This window comes from Chiroxiphia lanceolata, chromosome 27, assembly GCF_009829145.1.
Source record: "Chiroxiphia lanceolata isolate bChiLan1 chromosome 27, bChiLan1.pri, whole genome shotgun sequence".
NCBI lineage: Eukaryota > Metazoa > Chordata > Aves > Passeriformes > Pipridae > Chiroxiphia > Chiroxiphia lanceolata.
In genome coordinates, this window is record NC_045663.1 from 1,270,328 (window position 1) to 1,291,302 (window position 20,975).

Here is a 20,975-nt window from a genome sequence, read left to right on the forward strand (position 1 = left end):
GGCAGCGCCCAGGAGCCACCGTGGGGGTGGCAGGACATGGATGTGGACCCCGGGGTCCCCCAGAGGGGCTGGGGGCTTCCTCCCCCCACCCCGGCCCAGCTGAGCACGGCCCATCCATCACCTTCACCGGCTGATGGAAACAAAGAGCTGCTGGGGTGTGACAGCCCTGGCAGGGGACAGAAGGGTGGGTGACAGGGGGTGGGGTGCAGGGAGGACCCCAATAAATCCATCAGCGTCTCCCCAGCTCGAGGGGGATCCGTGGCCACGCTGGGGACACACGTGGCAGCCACCACTGGGGAACAGTTCCCCATTCATGAGGAACACCAGGAGCCCCAGGAGAGGGGTTGGGTTTGCTTTAAGTCCATGTGGTGAAAGGAGGTGGCAAAAAGGACACGGGGGGACCTTCTTGGGGGTCCCCACAGCCCCCGGGAGGGCACCAGGCTCGGGGAACTCGCTCAACTGTTAAAAAAATTTATTAAAATGTCCAGCAGTACAGAAAGGCAGAGTCAGAAACTGGGGGGAAGGGGAGGGGGCCGGGGCTGGGGAGGGGGTCAGGACACGGCAGTCACGTCGCAAACAGCAGAGATCAGGAAGCGCCGTACACACACACACACGCAACTCCAACGGGACCCGGGACAGCGGGAACGGGGCGGGAGGAACCAACACCGGCCCCAAAGCGGGTGTGGGGCGGGACCACGGCCCTGCTGGCACCTGCTGGCACCTGGTGGCACCTGGTGGCACTTGGTGGCACCGTGTCCCCGCCCCACAGGCAGGACCGGGGTGCCGGGGAAGGAAAAGGGGGGGGGCTGCTAAAAAAACCAGAGCCACCCAACTGGACGGCCGGGGTGGGTCACGGGGGGGGGTGTCCCACCTGGGTAACCCCCACTTTGGGGACGGGGCCAGAGCCCAGCCGGGGGGTGGGGGGGGTCCCTGTGCGGGGCTGGGGGCTCGACCCCGGGCCGGGGGGGGCTGAGCGTGGGGCATGCAGGGAGGGCTGGGGACGCACACGCAGCCGCCCCCTCCGGATCCTATTCCCTACGGGGCCGGGCATCCTAAGGAGCTAAAGCCAAAAGGGAGTTATAAAAGAGAGGGGGGGGGGGCAGGGAAAGGGGGTGGGAGGGGGGCGGGAAACGTCACCACACCCCGCGGGGGACCCTTGTGCTCGGCGGCCCCCCGGCTCTAGAAGTAGTGCCCCTCCTCCATCCAGTCCAGCCGGAGGTGCTTGCGGTGTTTTCGCCGCTCCTTGCGGGGTTTGTGGTGGTGGTGCTGGTGGTGGGGGTGGCTGTGCCGGTGCCGGCGGTGCCGCCGCGCTCGGTGCGACCGCCTGGCTAACGGGGGGGAAAAAGGGGGGGGGCAACCGGGGGAGAGGGGGGGTCAGGAACGGGCATCCACCCACCCGGGACCATCCCCTGCCCGCCCCGACCCGCTAACGTTTTGTGCAAAGGATTTTGGAACCCGCCCCCCCGGGACCGCCCCCTGCCCGTCCCGCCCCGTCCCCACTAACGTTTTGTGCAGAGGATTTTGGAATCCGCCCCCCGGGACCGCCCCCTGCCCGCCCCGCCCCGTCCCCACTAACGTTTTGTGCAGAGGATTTTGGGCCGGTCCCACTTGCCGGTGCTGTGGCACTTGATGGTGGGCACGTGGCGCTGGGTGAAGCCCTCCTGGCACTGGTAGCGCACGCTGGAGTGGATGTTGTACTTCTCCTTCCTCTTCCCCACCGGGAAGGCGTTGGCCACCTCCGGGGGGGGCCCACACAGCACTGGGGGGGGGGAAAGGACACACACACAGAGCCCTGTTACCCCCCTGTTGCTGGGAGGGGACAAGGGGACACTGCCACTGTCACTGGGTCTCTCCAGGAGCCCCCCATCACTCTGAGGGGACAAGGGGACACTGCCACTGTCACTGGGTCTCTCCAGAGCCCCCCATCACCCTGAGGGGACAAGGGGACACTGCCACTGTCACTGGTTCTCTCCAGGAGCCCCCCATCACTCTGAGGGGACAAGGGGACACACTGTCACTGTCACTGGTTCTCTCCAGGAGCCCCCCATCACTCTGAGGGGACAAGGGAACACCCTGCCACTGTCACTGGTTCTCTCCAGGAGCCCCTCATTCCCAGGAGGGGACAAGGGGACACTGCCACTGTCACTGGTTCTCTCCAGGAGCCCCCCCACCACTGTGAGGGAACAAGGGGACACCCTGCCACCAGCGGTGATGGCTTTAGGAGAGGCTCCTCCTCCATCAGGGTGGCACCAAGGTGTCCCCAGGATTTAATTTGTTAATTAACAGGTCCTATTGGGCCGTCATTAACACGCAGAGTGGGGAGGAGCTGGAGGTTAATAAAACTTCCAAGATAAGGGATTGGAACTTAATGGGTTTAATGGTGGCAAATTAAACGGATTCAAGTGGTGAGGGAGGAATTGATTGGGATAAAAAGAGGAAACACGGAGATTTAGGGGGAACCACTGGAGTTTGTCCAGGTAAAGGGCTGGGAGGGGTTTGCTGAGGCTGAGGAGGTTCCCGGAGAGAGACCGTGGGATGTGGGGACAGGGATGCTGGGAACTGTGGGGTGGGGGTTCTGCAGGATGGGAACACAGGATGGGGATGGGGAGCCCTGTGGGATGGGGCAGCAGGGACTGTGGGGTGGAGACACCAGGGACTGTGGGATGGGGACACCAGGGACTGTGGGATGGGGACAGCAGGGACTGTGGGATGGGGACAGCAGGGACTGTGGGATGGGGACACCAGGGACTGTGGGACAGGGACAGGGATGCTGGGGGCTGTGGGCTGGGGGTGCCCCAGGGTGAGGGCCCCGGGGCAGGTGGTACCTGTGCCTTTCTTGCAGATGTAGGGCAGGTTGTAGTTGCAGGGCACGTCGTTCCACTTGCCGATCTCGTGGGACACCAGCACCACGCAGTCCTCGCCCCCCGCGAAGAAGTTGTCGGGTTGGTTCTCCCGCCAGTTCTCGTATTGCTGCGGGACCCCAGCGAGGGTGAGACCCCTGCTGCCCCGCCCCAAGAGCCCCCCCTCTGCACCCCCAAAAGGCCCTCACCAAGCCCGTGTTGTCGGTCCACTGGAAGTCCTGCTCCACGATCCTGTCATTGAGCCCGATCCAGGTGTTCTCGTGCCCGAAACCTGCGGGGAGGGGCACGTCCGGCTCTCAGGGGGGGAGGGGAGGGGCGCCCAGGGGGGCGGGACGGGGTGTGACCCCCCCCCACACACACACCCACCGTTGATGAAGCCGTGCTCCTCCGGGGAGTGGATGCTGGTGAGGTGCCCGGCGCGGCGCCGGCAATCCCGCTCCGCGTCCTCCCAGGAGCGCCGGCGGGAGAAGTACCGGTAGCAGTGACCCTGGAACTTGTGCCAGTTGTGGTCACAGCCCTCCGTGTCTGCGGAGGGGACACGCGGACGGTGGGGACAGAGAAGGGGACCGGCAGCACGGAGAGGGACGCGGGGAGCGGCTCCTCATCCCGCGCCCCCTCCCGGCACCCCCAGAGCGGCAGAGGGTGCCCAGCACCCCGTGGGGGTCTCCCCCACCCCGTGGTGACCCACCCGGGGGGTTTGTGGGGACACCGGGGGCTGCTCCCCACCTTTCTCGCAGCGGCTGCCGCCGTAGCTGGGCAGGCAGAGGCACACGAAGGAGTTCACCTCGTCGATGCAGGTGCCGCCGTTCTGGCAGGGGCTGGACAGGCAGTCGTCGATGTCTGCGGGGACACCGCGGGGGGCTGTGGGCACGGGGAGACCCCTCTGACACCCCCACACCACCCACCCCGCCCATCGACCCCTCCAGTGCCGGCGGTGACCGAGGATGGGGGATTGGGCAGGACTTGGAGCCGCGGCCCCATTCCCGCGGCTGCTGCTCCGCGCTGTGCTGGGGCAGGGATTGGGATACTCCTGTGTGGGGCAGGGATTGGGATATTCCTGTGCCGGGGCAGGTTTGGGATGCTCCTGTTCTGGGGCAGGTTTGGGATGTTCCTCTGCCAGGGCAGGGTTTGGGATGCTCCTATTACGGGGCAAGTTTGGGATGCTCCCGTGCCGGATAAGGGCTCGGGATGCTCCTGTTCCGGGGCAGGTTTGAGATGTTCCTGTGCCGGGGCAGGGCTCAGGATGCTCCTGTTCCGGGGCAAGTTTGGGATGCTCCTGTTCCGGGGCAGGGCTCGGGACGCCCCGGCTCTCACCGATCTCGCAGTTCTCCCCGGTGAACCCGGGGGCGCAGCTGCAGCCGCAGACGGTGCCGTTGGCGCGGCAGGTCCCGCCGTGCAGGCAGGGGTTGTTCTCGCAGGGGTCCGACGGGGCTGGGGTGGGGGGGAACAGGAGCCCTGAGCCCGGGTGGGGGGACAGAGCAGCCCCCACCCCATCCCCGCTCCCATCCCGCCCGCGCCCAGTTGGCGGAAACTCCCCAGTGAGTGAATTGGTTTGGGTAAAAGGAGAGAAACCCCCCAAACCTCCCCCCCAAAACCCGCACGAAGCTCCCGCCCCCCCAGCCCGTCGTCCCTGTGCCCATCAGCCCCGGGGGACAAGGGGACACGCTGCCATGGTGCTCACCGTGCCGGGTGGCGTTGCCGGTGCCCCCCCAGGCCAGCAGCTCCCGCTCCTCCATTCCCGGCCCCTCGCCGCTCCCGCTGTCGGCGTCCAGCAGCGGGGACCCCCCCGGGCCCCCCGGCTCCGCTGCCACCGAGGGCTCGGAGAGCAGCCCCACGCCGGGGGACTCGGGGGTCCCCTCCACCCCCGGGTGGGGGGCAGTGGGTGGTGACCAGGGGCCGCGGGTGGCCGAGCCGAGGGGCGCGGGGGGCTCTTCCCTCCTCGCCTCCCCGGAGGAACCCTCCTGGCTGGGGGATGTTGGAGCATCCTCGTGGCTGGGGGGGGCTGGGGAGCCCAGGGGGGGCTGCCGAGGGCCCGGGCGGGGCAGGAGGAGCTGCTCCCCTGCCCCCAGCTCCGGCCCGGAGTGGCCGGTGGGGTGGGGGGCGAAGCCCGTGGACCCCTCCTCGGCCGCCGGCTCCAGCACCGCCGCCTCCACCGACCCCTCGGTGCTGGCCCACGGGGTCCCCGCGGTGGCCGCGGGGGGAGGTGACGGCGAGGGGACGTCCCAGCCCGGCGGGGACGAGGCCGCTTCACCGCTGGGCTCGGCTGAGCCTTTCCCATCATCTCTGGATTCCTCTGGCTGCTCCCGGCCGGGCTCAGCCGGCCCGTGGGGGGCCGTGGGGCTCAGCCCCCCCCGGGCATGGGGAGCAGCCCCCTCGGTGGGGCCGGGGGTGGCCGGGTGACCCGTGGAGGGGCCATCTGGGAGCAGGAAGGTCACCGCCTTCCTCTGCCTCTCCAGCGAGGCGTCACCCGGGGCCCCGCTGCCGTCACCGTCACCGCGGGGCTGCGGGGCCGGCTCGGGGCCCTCGCCCACCAGCGGGGCCGGGGGCAGCGGGGGCCAGGGTGGGACAGAGCCACCGTCCTCCTGGGGCACGGTGTCCCCGGAGAAGTCCTCGGTGGCCTCCGCGGGCGGCCGGGGGGAGTCCCCGCGGGCGCTGGGGACACGAGGCTGGGCCCCATCCGTGGGGATGTCCCGGTGGCCCAGAGCATCGTGGGGAGTCACAGAGACAGGCAGGGCTGGGGACGGCACGGGGGGTGTCCCCGCGGGCCCCCCAGGACTGCGGGGGCTCCACAATTCCTGCGGGGAATCCCTCGGGGCCGGCGGCGAGGGTGACGCCGGGGCGGTGGCCGGTGCCATCAGCTCTGCAAGAGATGGCACAGCCATGGGGTCCCCAACCCAGCACCGGGACCCCCCTCGGCCGTTCCTGGGTGTCACTTACCGGGGCCGATCTCCTCCTCCAGCGCGTTGGGGGACACGTCAGGGCCCTCCCGCCGCAGGCTCTCGGTGCCGGCTCGGGGGATGTTCCACAGCTCCACCGTGTTGGCCGCAGCTTCCTTCACCTCCAGGGCCAGGACGGGGGCCTGGGTGGCTGTCCCCACTGGGTCCCCAGCTGCCACCGTGGGGTCCCCAGCTGCCACCGTGGGGTCTCCAGCCACTGTGGGGTCTCCAGCCACCGTGGGGTCCCGGCTCTGCCTCTGGAGCTGGAAGTAGCGCCCGTTCAACCCGGCGTGGCTCTTCCTCAGGGGGTGGGAGCTGGTGGGGGGCAGGCCGGGGGTCTCTGCTGCCGTGCTGGGGACTGTCCCCAGCCCGGGTGGTGCCAGTGATGATCCGGTGCTGTGCTCCCGGGCTGGGCTTTGGGAAGGTGGCAGGAGGGTGACCGGGGGCTCCTCAGGGTCTTCTTGCACCGGCAGCGCTGGGCTGGCACCGGCTGGATCCCGCCAGGAGCTCTCCAGGGCCTGATCCACCACGTTCAGAGCCTCCTCCTCATGGGGCCACGCCAGCGAGGGGGCCGTGGGGGGTGGCAGGGGTGTCCCACCGTCCATCCCCAGCCCGGGAGCTGTCGGTGCCGGGGCGGCCCCCGGGAGGTCCCCGCGCTGTGCCGTGGCCACGGGGCTGCTGCTCGCTGGCCTCAGCTGCTCATCCTCCTCCTCCCCCTCCTCCTCCTCCTCCTCCTCCTCCTGGCCCGGCCCCGCAGGGTCTGGCTGTGGCAGGAGCTCGTAGTGGTCGCGGGGGGTGTCCCTGGTGTCCCCTGAGGTGCCCAGCTCCTCGCTGTGCTCCACCAGCACGTTGTCACTGCCCGGCGGGTCGGGCACCGGCGGCACCGGCTCCTCCACATCCCTCTGCCCCACGGCTGCAGGGACACCACGAGCATCAGAGGGGCAGGACGGGCACCCAGGTCGTGGGTGGGGTCCCACAGCCCCCCTCGGGTGTCCGTGCCAGGCACTGCACCCCCTCAGCCAGGGTGACACCAGGGGCTGGGCTCCCTCCCAGCGCCGCTCTCCTCATCCGTCCCGTTAATTCCCCAATTAAATAAATATTCATCCGCAGCAATTTTCCTGGCCACGCCCACTGATTCCCAAGGGCATCCCGGGGCCGGTGGGGGGTCAGGGGGGGAGCTGGGTGGCACCGTGGCTGGTCCCCCTTACCTTGGTAGCAGTAGGCGTCGAACCTGGAGGCGGCGGGGGGGAACCCGGTGCGGTTGGGGAACTGGTAGAGGGTCCTGACCCCCGGGGCCTCTCCCCCACACTTCCTGCGGGGCACCCTGATGGGGTAGCGGACGCTGCCGTCGGCCAACCAGCCCGGGTCACACTGGTCCAGCCCCTCCCGCCACGCCAGGTACAGCTGCCCCGTGGTGGCCAGCGAGGCCCCCCGGCTCCGGCAGTGCCGCCGGGCCCCCTGCCAGGTGAACCTCCCCGGCACTGTGGCGTAGAACACCGTCCCTGCGGGAGAGAGACAGACCTTGGGGACACGGGGACAGGAAGCCGTGGTGTCCCCACGGCCCCGAGCACAGCGACGGCTCCGTCACTTGGGCACCGTGGCCACGCTGTGCCAAGGATGGCACGGAGTGCTGGCACCGCCCTGGTACCCGGCCCTGCAGCCAAACCCCAGCAGGAAAGCCATGGATGGAGATGCCTGTGCTCCCAGCCATGCCATGGCCATGGAGGGACATCCCTGGGCATCCAGCCATGCCATGGCCATGGAGAGACATCCCTGGGCATCCAGCCCTGCTCCTGACCATACCATGGCCATGGAGGTCTCTGGGCATCCAGCCCTGCTCCCAGACATGCCACAGCCACAGAGGGACACCCCTGGGCATCCAGCTGTGTTCCTGACCATGCCGTGGCCATGGAGGGACACCCCTGGGCATCCAGCCCTGCTCCTGGCCATGGAGAGACATCCCTGGGCATCCAGCCCTGCTCCTGACCATACCATGGCCATGGAGGGACATCCCTGGGCATCCAGCCCTGCTCCCAGACATGCCACAGCCACAGAGGGACACCCCTGGGCATCCAGCTGTGCTCCCAGCCATGCCATGGCCATGGAGGGACATCCCTGGGCATCCAGCTGTGCTCCCAGCTATGCCACGGCCATGGAGGGACATCCCTGGGCATCCATCCATGCTCCTGGCTGTGCCATGGCCATGGAGGGACACCTCTGGGCATCCATCCGTGCTCCTGGCTGTGCCATGGCCATGGAGGGACACCTCTGGGCATCCAGCCGTGCTCCTGGCTGTGCCATGGCCATGGAGGGACACCTCTGGGCATCCAGCCGTGCTCCTGGCCATGGAGGGACACCCCTGGGCATCCAGCCCTGCTCCTGGCCGTGCCGTGGCCGTGGTGGGACACCCCTGGGCCCCCATGCCCACCCCCATCCCTTGCCTCTCAGCTCCCGGGCGTAGCAGTACACGTCGTACTGTTCCTCGGGCTCCCTCCGCCCGTAGCTCCGGACTCCGGGCAGGCTGTTGCGGTCTCCATAGCAACCGGGCCGGGACAGCGTGATGGGATACCTGTGGAGAGGGACAGTGTGATGGGAGGGATACCCGTGGAGAGGGACAGTGTGATGGGATACCTGTGGAGAGGGACAGTGTGATGGGATACCTATGGAGAGGGACAGTGTGGTGGGATGGATACCTGTGGAGAGGGACAGTGTGATGGGATGGATACCCGTGGAAAGGGGCTGTGCGGTGGGATACCTGCCAGAGAGGGGCGGTGTGAGCGCTCAGCTCCACTGAGGGAGGGTCCCGGCCGCCCTCCCTCCCTCCCTCCCTCCCTCCCGCCGTGCCCGCACTCACCGCACGCTCTGGTCGCCCAGCCAGCCCGCGTCGCAGTTGTCGTAGCCGTCCTCGAAGGCGGCCTGGAGGTGCCGGGGGGAGGCGATGACGGCCGAGTTGTCCCGGCAGGCGCGGCGGGCGGCGGGGAAGGTGAGGGCGTAGCGCTGGCCCGCGGGGCGGTAGTGGAACACGACGCCTGGGAGGGCAGAGCAGTGTAGGGAACCGAGGCGTCGGCAGAGGAGGGGGGACGTGGCACGGGGGGCAGGGCTTTTGTGGGGCACGCGGGGTGCAGGGGCTACACGGGGTGCACGGCTCTCGTGGGGTGTATGGGGTTTATTGGGGTGCACGGCTCTCATAGAGTGAATGGCTCTCATGGGGGGCGGGGAGCACATGGGGTGCATGGGGTACATTGGGGTGCACGGCTCTCACAGGGTGCATGGGGTACACTGGGGTGCACAGCTCTCATGGGGTGCAGGGAGTACATTGAGGTGCATGGGGTACACTGGGGTGTATGGGGTATATTAGGGTGCACAGCTCTCATGGGGTGCAGGGAGTACATGGGGTGCATGGGGTACATTGAGGTGCATGGGGTACATTGGGGTGCACAGCTCTCATGGGGTGCAGGGAGTACATGGGGTGCATGGGGTACATTGAGGTGCATGGGGTACATTGGGGTGCACAGCTCTCAGGGTGCACGGGGTACATTGGGGTGCACGGCTCTCATGGGGTGCAGGGAATACATTGAGGTGCATGGGGTACATTGGGGTGCACAGCTCTCACAGGGTGCACGGGGTACATTGGGGTGCACAGCTCTCATGGGGTGCATGGGGTACATTGGGGTGCACGGGGTACTTTTGAGTGCAGAGGTCTCATGGGGTGCATGGGGTACATTGGGGTGCACGGGGTACTTTTGGGTGCACAGAGCTCTCATGGGGTGTATGGGGTACATTGGGGTGCACGGGGTACATTGGGGTGCACAGCTCTCATGGGGTGCATGGGGTACATTGGGGTGCACGGGGTACTTTTGGGTGCACAGAGCTCTCATGGAGTGCATGGGGTACACTGGGGTGCATGGGGTACTTTTGGGTGCAGAGCTCTCATGGGGTGCATGGGGTACATTGGGGTGCATGGGGTACATTGGGGTGCACGGCTCTCCCAGGGCACACAGCTCACGTGGGGTGCACTCACAGCTCACCTGGGGTGCACTCACAGCTCACCCTCCTCATCTCAGACCCATGGGGTGCACACCCCACACAGCACCCACACCACCCCGCCGTGCCCCCCCCGCCCTCCCGGCCGTGCCGGGGCCCGGCTCACCCGTCACCTCCAGCGGCAGCAGGTCCTGCTCGTCCTCGATGCCGGCCACCACCTCGCACCGGTAGAGCCCCGAGTCGCTGGCGCGGGCCCCGCGCAGCTCCAGCGTGGCGTTGGAGCGGTCACGGGGGTAGCCGGGCAGGGACACGCGCCCCTCGTAGGCTCTCACCACCTTCACTGCGTTGTCCTTGGCCACCAGGATGGGCGAGTCCTCCCTCTGGCCGGTGGCCGAGCGCACCTTGCTCCATTTGACGCGGGGCGGGTCGGGGGGCTCGTTGGGCCCCAGGGAGGCGGAGGGGTGGAGCAGGAAGAGGCAGGGCAGGGCCACGGGCTCCCCCAGCCCCACGCGCAGCGCCTGGTGCTGCACCCTGCTGATGTGGATCACCTTCCCATCGTCCTGGGAGCCTGCGGGGAGAGGAGCCCGGGTACCGCGGGGGGGGGCGGAGGGGGGTCCCGCAGGGCTCTCGTGCACAGCGGGCAGAGCTGGGGGTGTTGCAGGGTGTGGGGGGGCACCCCTGAGCCCCCCCAGGGTGGAGCTCAAGTGCAGCCACCACCCCGTCTTGTGGCCAGGGAGAGACTTTGCCCGTTACATCTGCCCAGACTCGGATGAGGTCCCCAGTTGCCTCTGGATGCTGCCCGTGGGTCCACACCCACTGCTCTGTGCCCGTGGGTCCCACACTGCCCCGTGGGGATACCAGCACTCCCCGAGGGGATACCAGCACTCCCCATGGGGTACCAGCACTCCCCATGGGGATACCAGTGCTTCCCGAGGGGATACCAGCACTTCCCGATGGGATACTAGCACTCCCCAAGGGGATACCAGCACTTCCCGAGGGAATACCAGCACTCCCCATCCCTGCCTGCAGAGGTGGATCCCTCACCAACGACCCAGGGCTGCCCAACCCCTGTGGCACGAGCAGAAAAGCCCCCCCCTGCCTCCTCCCTGCTGGGATAAGACATGGCAGGACCATGACCTCCTCCTCCTCCTCCTCCTCCTCCTCCCACACTAATCCTGCCCCAGCCTGTGCAGCCTCCCAGCTCCGCCGCCACAAATCCCCCACGTCTCAAGCCCCCCGTGGCCCGACTCCCCCTGCCCACAGCAAGGTCAGGGGACGTCCCCTGCAGAGCTCAGCCAGCTGGGGACTGGGAAGGCCACTAATCTCCCCCTCCCCAGCACCTTCCTCCCCCCAGCTCCCCACCCTCTATCACACCCCACACCCTCGGCCCACGGGGACACACACGGGCAGTTCTGGGGTGGGGGACCCCAAATCACCCCCTCCATGCAGGAGGATGCTGCAGGGGCAGGGGGGGACTCGGGCTGTCGTGGCTGGAGCCACGGCAAATCCCCGGGGGGGGCTGCCAGCGGGATTAAGGATTTAAGGTCTCGCCTGTGGGGATCCCAGCATGGGGCGGGGGGGGGGGTGATCCACGGGTGCCTGGGGGGCTTCTCCCTCCCTAATCCCGCAGGCCGGGCCCTCCCCGGGTCATTATGCGCCCTCACGGTTTGCTCTGGCCCTGAGTTCATTATTTCCTGCTGTTTGCTCTCAGCGGTCCCTCAGCCCCGGCAGCACTTACCCAGCACGGCGATGGGGAGCAGGGAGAGCCCGAGCAGGACCCAGCAGCCGGCATCCCCCATCCCATGGACCATCCTTGACCTGCAACGACAGCGGGGGGGTGGGTGGGAGGCCACCCCTCGCCCAGCAGGCGATGCCATCGGGCCATAAATCGCCGCGGGGACACTCCGGGGCAGGATTAGCCCCTCTCAGCAGGGTCCCTCTCAGCAGGGTGCCATAAGCCCCGGAGAGAGAGTTCGATTTCACTCTTGGAATGGGGTCGGGATGAGGGATGAGGTGCCCCCATCGCCAGCTGGGGGTCCCTGTGTGTCCCTGCCATCAGTGCCACCCACGGTGACATCTCTGTGGGCGCCCGGTGTGCGGCTGGAGGTGGGACACGTGTGCCCATGGTGGGCAAACCTGGGGGTCCTGCAGACCTCCAGCCCCGTGCTGGGTGCAACTGTCACCAGGTGCCCACCACCACCCTCACCACAACTCCCACCACCACCATCACTGGGCATGGACATGACCATTGCCCAACTCCCATCACCACCATCATCCAGCTCCCACCACCACCCTCACCACAACTCCCACCACCACCCTCACCACAACTCCCACCACCACCCTCACCACAACTCCCACCACCACCCTCACCACAACTCCCACCACCACCATCACCACAACTCCCACCACCACCCTCACCACAACGCCCACCACCACCATCACCACAACTCCCACCACCACCATCACTGGGCATGGACGTGACCATTGCCCAACTCCCATCACCACCATCACCACAACTCCCACCACCACCATCACTGGGCATGGACATGACCATTGCCCAACTCCCATCACCACCATCATCCAGCTCCCACCACCACCATCACCACAACTCCCATCACCACCATCACTGGGCACGGACACGACCATTGCCCAGCTCCCACCATCACCATCACCCAGATCTCATCACCATCATCACCCAGATCTCGCCACCACCACCCCCCTGATCTCCCCATCACCATCCCCCAGATCTCGTCACCACCATCACCCAGATCTCGCCATCACCACCCCTCAGATCTTGCCACCACCATCACCTGGTTCCCTCCCCGTCACAGCCACACTTGGGCTTTGTTTGGGCACCAAACAAGCCAGGTAGAGGCAGCAGGGGCACAACCAGCACCCCCAAATCCCAAACGGGGCCATGCTGGAGCTTGGCACCACTCAACCACGAGCTTGAACCACACCCTGGGCCCCCCCTGCACCGACAGATCCACCGTGGGGTTTGCTGGTCCCCCCCAGCTCCAACATCGACCCCTGTCCGGTCTCAGACAGCAATTTGGGGAGCACTCGGCCTTTGGGGGGACACCAGGAGCCCCCCACCCCTCTCCCAGCTGCCCAGAACCGAGTCTCTGCCTCATCCCACCAGCTCCCCCATCCCTGATGCTCCATTTCCCAGCCCTTGATTTCTCATTCTGTCCCTTCTGTGCTTTTATGGGACCAAAATAGAAAGAAAGAGCAAAACGACGAGAAAAAAAGGAGACACCCCCTCCCCGTGTTCGGCGCTGGCAAAGGGCCTTTTTGGGGACGCAGAACCGGGTTTTATCTTATTCCCTCTAAAGAAGAAAGCGTTGGCAGCCCCTTCCCTCCCCCGGCAGCTCCGCGGGGCGTTCTGCCCCCGAAACCAACTGCTGGGAGAAGAGGAGGAGGTGACCTGACCCCGGCCGTGGAGGGGAATTCCCGGGGCTCGGAGCCGGGAGTGGGGTGTGCCTTTGCCCGGCCACATCTCCCAGGAGCTGAACATTCCCAGAGCATCCCCGAGGCCGCTCCAGGGCACCCACAGCAGCTCCTTCATCCCCGCTCGGAGATGCTCCGGGAGGGAAATCCCTCCACCTCTCATCCTCGGCAGCGCCAAAGTTTTCCCAGTTTTCCCGCTACAGGGGAAAAAAAAAAAAAAAAAAGAATTGCTTGGCAGGGCCGGGCCCGGGAGGTTCCAGCTCCTCCCATTGAAATGCTAATCCTGACTTTCCGGGATGTCCAGGAGCCCTCCCAGTGCAAACCATCGCCGAGACACCGCTGGGACCTGCTGGGGACGGTGGGTGATGGAAGGTGCGGGAAGGGAACACCCAGGACACTCAGCTCCAGGGAAAAAGGGAGCCCCGGGCTGTGCTCGCGCGTGTCCCAGGGCTTCAAACCACCCCTTTTAGGTCTTTTCACTTGTTTGAAAGAGTTTTCGGCCTTTTCACCCGTTTTCTTTTCCTCATCCCTTGATGCTCCCCCTCTGCAGCTTCCAAGCAACTTTCCCCATGGAAAGGCAGGACAAGGCAGTTTCCCACAACAGCGGTTGATCTCATTCCCTGCCGCCTCCCCACAGCATCCCTGAGACCTTCCTCTTCTCCATCCTCCTCCTCCCTGGCCCGTGGAGCTCCCAGCGGAGCATCCCCCGTTCCTAGGGAGCCCCCGGGGGCCACCAGCCCCATCCCTGTGCCCGGTGCCACGCGGGGATGGTGGGATGGAGCGGGGAGAGACCCCGCGGAGCCGCGTTCACACGAGGAGTACAAATCCTCCTCCGGGCTCTCGGCTGTTTACTCAGAGCCGGGTCCTCGCTGAGCAAACACCCGGCGTTTATTTGAATGTTAAACACCGGAGCTGCTCTTTGGGTTTCCAATCACCACCCGGGCGGCTGCGGAGCCGGGATGGAGGGAAGGGACCGTCCCTGAGCCCAGCGGGGACACCCCGGGCTGGCTGGGCGTGGGGAGTGGGTGCTACCGGGGGCTCGGGGCCGGGGGGGTCGGGGTCGGGGTCACAGGGCTGTGCGGCTCCAGCTGCACCGGCGCCTTCCCTGACATCAGCAGTTCTGCGGGATTTGCTTTCCCAGCAGGGAAGGAGCCGCGGCGGGAGGGGCCGGCCCTGCCCGCGGCACCCGCTGCCCCCTCGGGGTGACCTGACCACGAGTGGGGGGGTCCCGGGCACCCCCCACGCCAGGGACGGGGCACACAGCCCCTGCCACCGCCTCGGGGACACCCGGCTGGCACCCCCGCCCCTGGAACGTGCAGGGAGCACATTCCCCGCGTCCCCGCCGCGTTCCGTCCCCACCCCAGCCCCTCGCTGGATCCCCCCCGGCCGCCGCCTCTGCCGAGCCCGGCGATGTGCTGAGCCAGCAAAAAGTTTATCCCAAGGTCAGGACGAGTGACAGGATGGGCTCCGCTCCCCGCCGGTGCCGGAGCCACCACACGCGGTGTCCCCGCACGGGGACCCCCGTCATTGTCCTCAGCCCCTCCCAGCCCCGGCGCCTCGTTAATTATTGAGACCGTCTCCGTCCCACCTCCCCTGGATCCACTAACCCACAATCCAGCTCCCGCAGCGCCGGGGAGGCAGCCCGGGGGTGGCACGGCCGCATCCCGACCCCGCGGTGCCACCGGGATCAGCCCCGGTTGGATCCGGGATGCCCAGCACGGGCAGCAGCCGCTCAGCACCACCAGCCCCTGTGCCAGAGCCAGGAGCAGCATCGGCCCCATCCCGCTGGGGCGGGATCCAGCTGGGAATCCCCATGGAAAGAGCCCCGGGCTCGGCCAGGAGGGCATCACCGCGGCAGTGACAGCGAGGCGACAAGGTGACAAGGTGAGGAGGGTGGCAGGGGGGTGGCCAGGAGGGGAGGGCGGCAGTGCCACTGCCAGCACACGAGGGGCTGAATTTCGCGGCCGGGGTCTCTCTCTCTCTCCGCAGTCAGGGCGATGCCACGGTGACGTCCCCGATGCCACGTGGCCGGGCCCCCTCGGGGACAAGGAGCGTGTCCCCGTCCCTCAGCGTCCCAGCCCAACCGGGGGAACGGCAGGCGAGAGAAATTTAAAATAACGCCGGTGCAAACCGCCCCCCCCTCCACACACACACACACACGGGTGAACATTTTCACATCTGTCACTAGCTGTCACCTCATGAATAATTCATATTCCTCATGAATATGCAAAGCAGGGACTGATGATTAGCTCGAGCTGAAACATAGCTTAATTCCACACAGGCCGGTGGGCGCCGGGACCACCCGGACAGTTTCGGGGTCACCTCTGTCCCCAACCTGCCCCGAGCCATGGGCTGGGCCGGGGGCGGCTGAGGAGCCCGGGGTCTCCACGGAGCAGAGGGGACATTTGGGACAGTGGTGGGGACACGAGATTGGGACGGGTGGGAGGGGAGACGATGCACTGCCCACCCACCCAGGCAGCCTGGATGCAGCGGGACATGGATGCGCCCCACCCTGGGGATGCCCCAGCCCTGGGGGTGCCCCCAACTTGCCCCCAGCCAGGACGGAGCCCCCGTGACCTCCTCTGTCCCCACGGGTCACTCCAGTCCCCGGTGCCACCGGCGCACACGCAGCACGTCGGTGCCCACCCCCCCGGCGTGTCCCCCCCACCGCAGACACCCCGCGGGGCTGACCCTGCACCCCCCGGCCCCAACCCCGCCGGGACCACCAGCCCCCCGCGGCACCCACCTCCCTCCCGGCGGTGCCCCCGCCGCCCCGGCGGGGAGGGGGTGTCCGCGGAGAGGCCCCCCCGGGGCTGCGCGGCCGCGGCAGGAGCCCGGCGGCGGGGCCGGCTCCGCGTCCCCTCCTCTCTGCCCACAACAAAGGAATTCTGCAAACCTCGCTGCCGTCACATCTCACAGGCAACGTGATGCTTCTTCCCGCTCCCCCCCAGCCTGCCAGAATAAATTAGCACCTCGGCAAACTGTGATCCCGTCCAATATGGGCCCTTTGCTGGGTGCGATTTTTATTAGGCAGACAGTCTGCAGCCTTTATTTTGGAATTTGCTCCTCTTCTTGGTTTTTTTAGGTTTGTTTTTTTTTTTTTTTTCTTTTCACTCTTTTATTCTTTCTGCCCCCCTTTCTCGTCTCTCCCCGGGAAGCCGAGAGCGCGGCGGGAGCCGCGAAGCCGGCGCAGCATCCTCGGCTCCATCCCTGGGGAGGGTTCGGCCACCCCCTCAGTGGCTCTGAACACGGCGCCGGTGCCTGGCACCAAGAAACGGGCAGGAGACCCCCGGGCCAGGCCTCTGGCCCCGTCCCCCCACCACCGCCGGTGTTTGGCTTTGCCGGGCCCCTCACCGGGATCCGCGCCTGCCTCCGTCCATCCCGGCCTGTCCACGCGGGTGTGGGACACGCGGGTGGGGCTCAATCCTGCCCGCGGCGCTCAGCACCCGGCGCTCTGCCAGCCCTGGCAGCGCCCTGGCAGCCTGGGGGCACCCCGGGACAGGGAACTTCCCGGTTCCCGACCTGCCACCGGCAGCACCGACAGGGATGGCCGAGGCACACCCGGCTCTGGCACCGCAGCGGGGTGACACCCCGGGGGCACCCACCCGCCAGCACCCACCGCTCTCCTGCCACCCCTCACCCCCTGGCCCTGCCCGTGTCTCACTGCCAGCCCCCGGGGGTCTCAGGGCATGGTGTCCCCAAGCCTGTCCCCGAGCTGGAGTCCCCCAGCCCTTCTGAGCCCCAATCCCGGTGTCCCCAGCCCCCCAGAGCCGTGGCCCCTGCAGTGTCCACCTGTCCTGATGTCCCCAGTGTCCCCCTGTCCTGCCGTGCCCACAACCCCAGTGGCCACACCCCCACTGTCCACCTGTCCCGGTGCCCCCAACCCCACTCCTGATCCCCCCAGTGTCCCCTCCAGCCCCACCGTTCCCAACCCCCGCACCCCTGACAGCCCCCCACGCCCTCAGTGTCCCCAGCCCTCAGTGACAGCATCTCCCCCACGCCAGGGCCACATCCCTCATCCCTGCCCACCCCGGTACCCACAGTGTCCCCCCGCACCGAGCCCCGAGTGTCCCCCAGCTCCCGCATTCCCACGGCGTCCCCAGCCTGGATTCATCCCGCTCCTGCCTCAGCGGTGCCGGTGTCACCGTCCCCATCCCCGGGACCCGCGTGCTCCCCCCCCACCCCCGCATCCCCCCAGCCCCGATCCGTCCCTCTCCTGCCGCTGTGGTGCCGCTGACAATGCCGCTGTCCCCGTCCCCATCCCCGCGCCCGCAGCGCTGCCGGTGCCGGTGTCCCCGTCCCCATCCCCGGCGCCGGGCCCCGCATTCCTGCAGCCTCCGCACCCCCACGGCGTCCCCAGCCCGGATCCAGCCCGGATCCAGCCCGGATCCATCCCTCTGCTGCCGTAGCGGTGCCGCTGTCACCATCCCCACATCCCCATCCCCGGGCCCCGCGTCCCCGCCATCCCCCGCATCCCCGCCGTGCCCGCAGCCCTCCCGCAGCCCTCCCGCTCCTGCCGCGGCGGTGCCGGTACCGGTGTCGGTGTCGCCGTCCCCAGCCCCGGGCCCCGCGTTCCCCGCTCTCCCCCCCCGTCTCCTCCTCCCCCCGCCCGCCTCCGTCCCGCTGCCGCCGCCGCGGTGCCGGTGCCGGTGTCCCCCATCCCCGGCGCTGTCCCCGCAGCGGGGGCGGTGCCGGTGCCGGTGCCGGTGCCGGTGCCGCACGTACCTGCTCCGCGCTCAGGGCGCGCCGGGACTCATCGCCGCCGGTGGAGCCGAACGCCCCGCCGGCAACCGGGGGCTTAAAAGCGGGGCTCGGGGAGGGGGGCGGCGGGCCGGGCTCCCCCCGGAGGGGGCCGAGCCGGGCCGGGCCGGGCCAATCGCGGCTGGCGGCGGGCGCGGCCCCCCCGCCGCCGGTGCCGCCGGTGCCGCCCGCCCGCCCCGCACCTGCCCCGCAGCGGCCCCGAACCCGCGCCCGCTCCGCGCCCGCCGCGCTGCCCCGGCGCAGGGCGAGGGGCGGCCGCGCATGCGCCGCCCCCCCCCCCAAAAAAACCCGGCTCCCCCCACCAACCCCCCCCAAAAAAAAACCAAGGGGCCGCCCCCTCCCCATGGAACGGGGCCAACCCCCCCGCCGGGGGGGGCAGGGGGTGGCTAGGGGGGTGTCTGTAATGAGGGGGGGGTCTCTAAGAGGGGAGGGGGGTGTCTGTAATGAGGGGGGGTCTCTAAGAGGGGAGGGGGGTGCCTATAATGAGGGGGGGGTCTCTAAGAGAGGAGGGGAGTGCCTGTAAGGGGGGGTCTCTAAGAGGGGAGGGGGGTGCCTGTAAGGGGGGGGTCTCCGAAATGGGAAGGGGGGTCCTTGTGATGGGGGTGGGGTCCTGAGAGAAAGGGGGGCGTCCCTGTAATAGGGGTGGGGTCCCTAAGAGGGGAGAGCGTGTCCTTGTAAGGGAGTGGGGTCCCTAAGAGGGTACGGGGGGGTCCCTAAGGTGGGGGGGTGGCCCTGTAATAGGGGAGGGTCCCTAAGGTGGGGGGGATTCTCTGTAATAGGGCTGGGGTCCCAAAGATGGGAGGGGCTGTCCCTGCAATGGAAGCAAGGTCCCTAAGAGAAGAGAGAGGACCCCAGAAGGATTTTGGGGTATCTCCCAAGAGGGGAGCCTCTCCCAACCCCTCTGCACCCCAAAATCCCTCCCAAGCCATACAGACTGCATCCAGCAGCACCTTCCAGCCCCTCTGCACCCCAAAATCCCTTTTAAGCCACAGAGGTGCAGCCAGCAGCATCTTCCAGCCCCTCAACACCCCCACACGGCCCCCTCTGGGGTGTGCAGAGGGGGTGGAAGGTGCTGAAAACGCAAAAAGGCACAAAAAACCCCCCAAAAACAGGTGAGATGCTCCAAAGAGCTGTGCTACCAGAAACGACCCCCAAAACAGGGGAAGAAAACCATCACTACCGGGGAAGGTTGGGGGTTTTTTTGGGGGGGGAGGAGGGAGGGGTCACCTTCCCGCCGGTGACTGAAGAATGCCACCCTGTCTCCCACGGGCTTGGCACCAAATAATATATCCCCCCCCTCCTTATTTCGCCCATAGGATGGATCCGTGGAAACCCGAGAGCAAAGTTCTCATTTCCGACTCCATTGTGCCCGACTTTTCGTGGCGTTTCCTGCCTTTTGTGAGCCCCCCCTGCTCCGGCACAATCCCGGCGTTGCCGGCACACAGAGCTCCTCTGTTCCCCTCCTTTATGTGGCTGCAGCTGGCGGCCCCATGGAGGTGCCCGAGCCTGGGGGACGGGGGACAGGGGTTGATGTCCCCAGGGGGTTTGCCAAGGAGAACGGGGGAGAGGGTCCCAGGGGGTTTGCCTGAACCCCTGTGTCTCGGCTTCTTACCTCTCCTGGTGGATCCAGCCACCCCACAGGTCTCTGATCCTGCTCTCTCGCTTCATAAAGGGCACCCATGGGGTGGTGCACCCCCATGGGGTGCTCTTTGGGGTTGTTGGGAGGAGGGTGTTGCCCCTGCTCAGGGAGGGGGAGTGGTGGTGGCAGGGCTGTGGGGTGGGGTTCTCTGAGGTTCTCACCCTGCTCATGGAAAAGCCTGGACACCCTCTGGGGTGACGATGCTCCTGCTGTCCCTCATCCCAGCCAGGCCCTGCATCCACAGCCCAAATCCCTCCCCCTGCTCGTCACCCTCCTAAACTTCCCCTGGGAAGGCAACAGCACCAGCAGGGTCTGACCTGCACGAGGCATCAGGGGTCAGAGGGGGCCCTCCAGGAGCCAAACTGCTTCCCAGTGGGAAGGTGGGGTCCCCCTGCACCCACCTCCCGGGGACCATCCCTCCAGGACAACCCCCAAGGATGCAGCTGCTCCCACCTGACCCTGACCCGGGAAGGATCCCGGGAAAAGAGGACCCGGAGCCACTCAGGGCCTCAAACCTGCCCAGGGACTGGAGGCAGGGGAGGGGGGAACAGGGGGACTCTGGGCACCCACCCGGGCACCTCCCAGGGGACACAGAGCCTGGCTGGGCCCGGCAGGGGCAGCGTGGTGGTGGCCCTGCCTCTGGCCGTCTGTGTGGCAGAGGGAGGTGCTGGCAGGGAGTCACCGGAGCTCTGCTCTGAGTGGAGATAAATGTCACAGCAGCCACCAGCCAGCGCAGCCCCGGCACGGGGATTTCATGGACACCTCTCCCCCCGCTCCAGCAGCTGCTCCACGCCTGGGAATGCAGCCCGGGACCAGCTCCTCTGCTGGCAGCAGTTTGGAGCCCCAGCGTCCCCCGGGCTGGTCCCTCCGGCTGGGAGGGGACTCCTCGGGGTCTCATCGTTCCCCCGAGCCCAGCTTGGAGCCCTAACATCCCACCGTGGCCAAACCTTCACCTGGTGGGAGTTACAGCTCTGCTGGCACGGAGGGGTGTCCCCACGTCCCCATCCCTGCCTGGGTTGGGGTCCCTTCCACCCCCCCAGCCCCACATCCAGCGGCACCATCCCAAGAGCACTGAGCTGCTCCCACGAGGCACCACCTGCCATCACCAGGCCCCTGCCGTGCCCCACGTCCCCAGCCCTGCTGGGGACAGGCCTGGTGGCCCCGGGGCAGTGGTGGTGGGGTGACCCCATCCCTCTGTCCCACCCCCTCAGCCCCAGCCCCGGTGTCTGTGCGGGCAGGGACCGAGCGTCTCTCTGAGCCCAAACGCCGGCTTTCTGGTGAAATCCTGCAGCAGTGTTGCCGTGACGACCCTCCCGCAGTTTCCATCCAGAGATGTTTTCCTTT

General features: G+C 67.5%; 1 protein-coding gene across 3 annotated transcripts; it reads right to left on the reverse strand.

Annotated features, from left to right (window-relative positions):
* Nucleotides 1-457: 457 nt before the first annotated feature.
* NCAN (neurocan) lies at nucleotides 458-18,073 on the reverse strand. 3 transcript variants are annotated; one of them, XM_032712283.1, is made up of 16 exons: nucleotides 17,957-18,073; nucleotides 11,520-11,599; nucleotides 9,948-10,349; nucleotides 8,652-8,826; nucleotides 8,239-8,366; nucleotides 7,006-7,299; nucleotides 6,043-6,710; nucleotides 5,799-6,006; nucleotides 4,543-5,721; nucleotides 4,176-4,292; nucleotides 3,588-3,701; nucleotides 3,228-3,386; nucleotides 3,050-3,132; nucleotides 2,826-2,970; nucleotides 1,577-1,759; nucleotides 458-1,324 (listed from the first exon to the last, which is right to left on the reverse strand). In XM_032712283.1, exons 2-16 carry the CDS (start codon nucleotides 11,590-11,592, stop codon nucleotides 1,134-1,136), a joined length of 4,119 nt encoding a protein of 1,372 aa, XP_032568174.1. In that variant the 5' UTR covers nucleotides 11,593-11,599; nucleotides 17,957-18,073; the 3' UTR covers nucleotides 458-1,133. The 3 variants fall into 3 exon arrangements, with proteins under 3 accessions (XP_032568174.1, XP_032568173.1, XP_032568175.1); XM_032712282.1 differs by having other exon boundaries at nucleotides 5,799-6,710; XM_032712284.1 differs by having other exon boundaries at nucleotides 458-1,328; nucleotides 5,799-6,710.
* Between the last annotated feature and the right edge of the window lie 2,902 nt (nucleotides 18,074-20,975).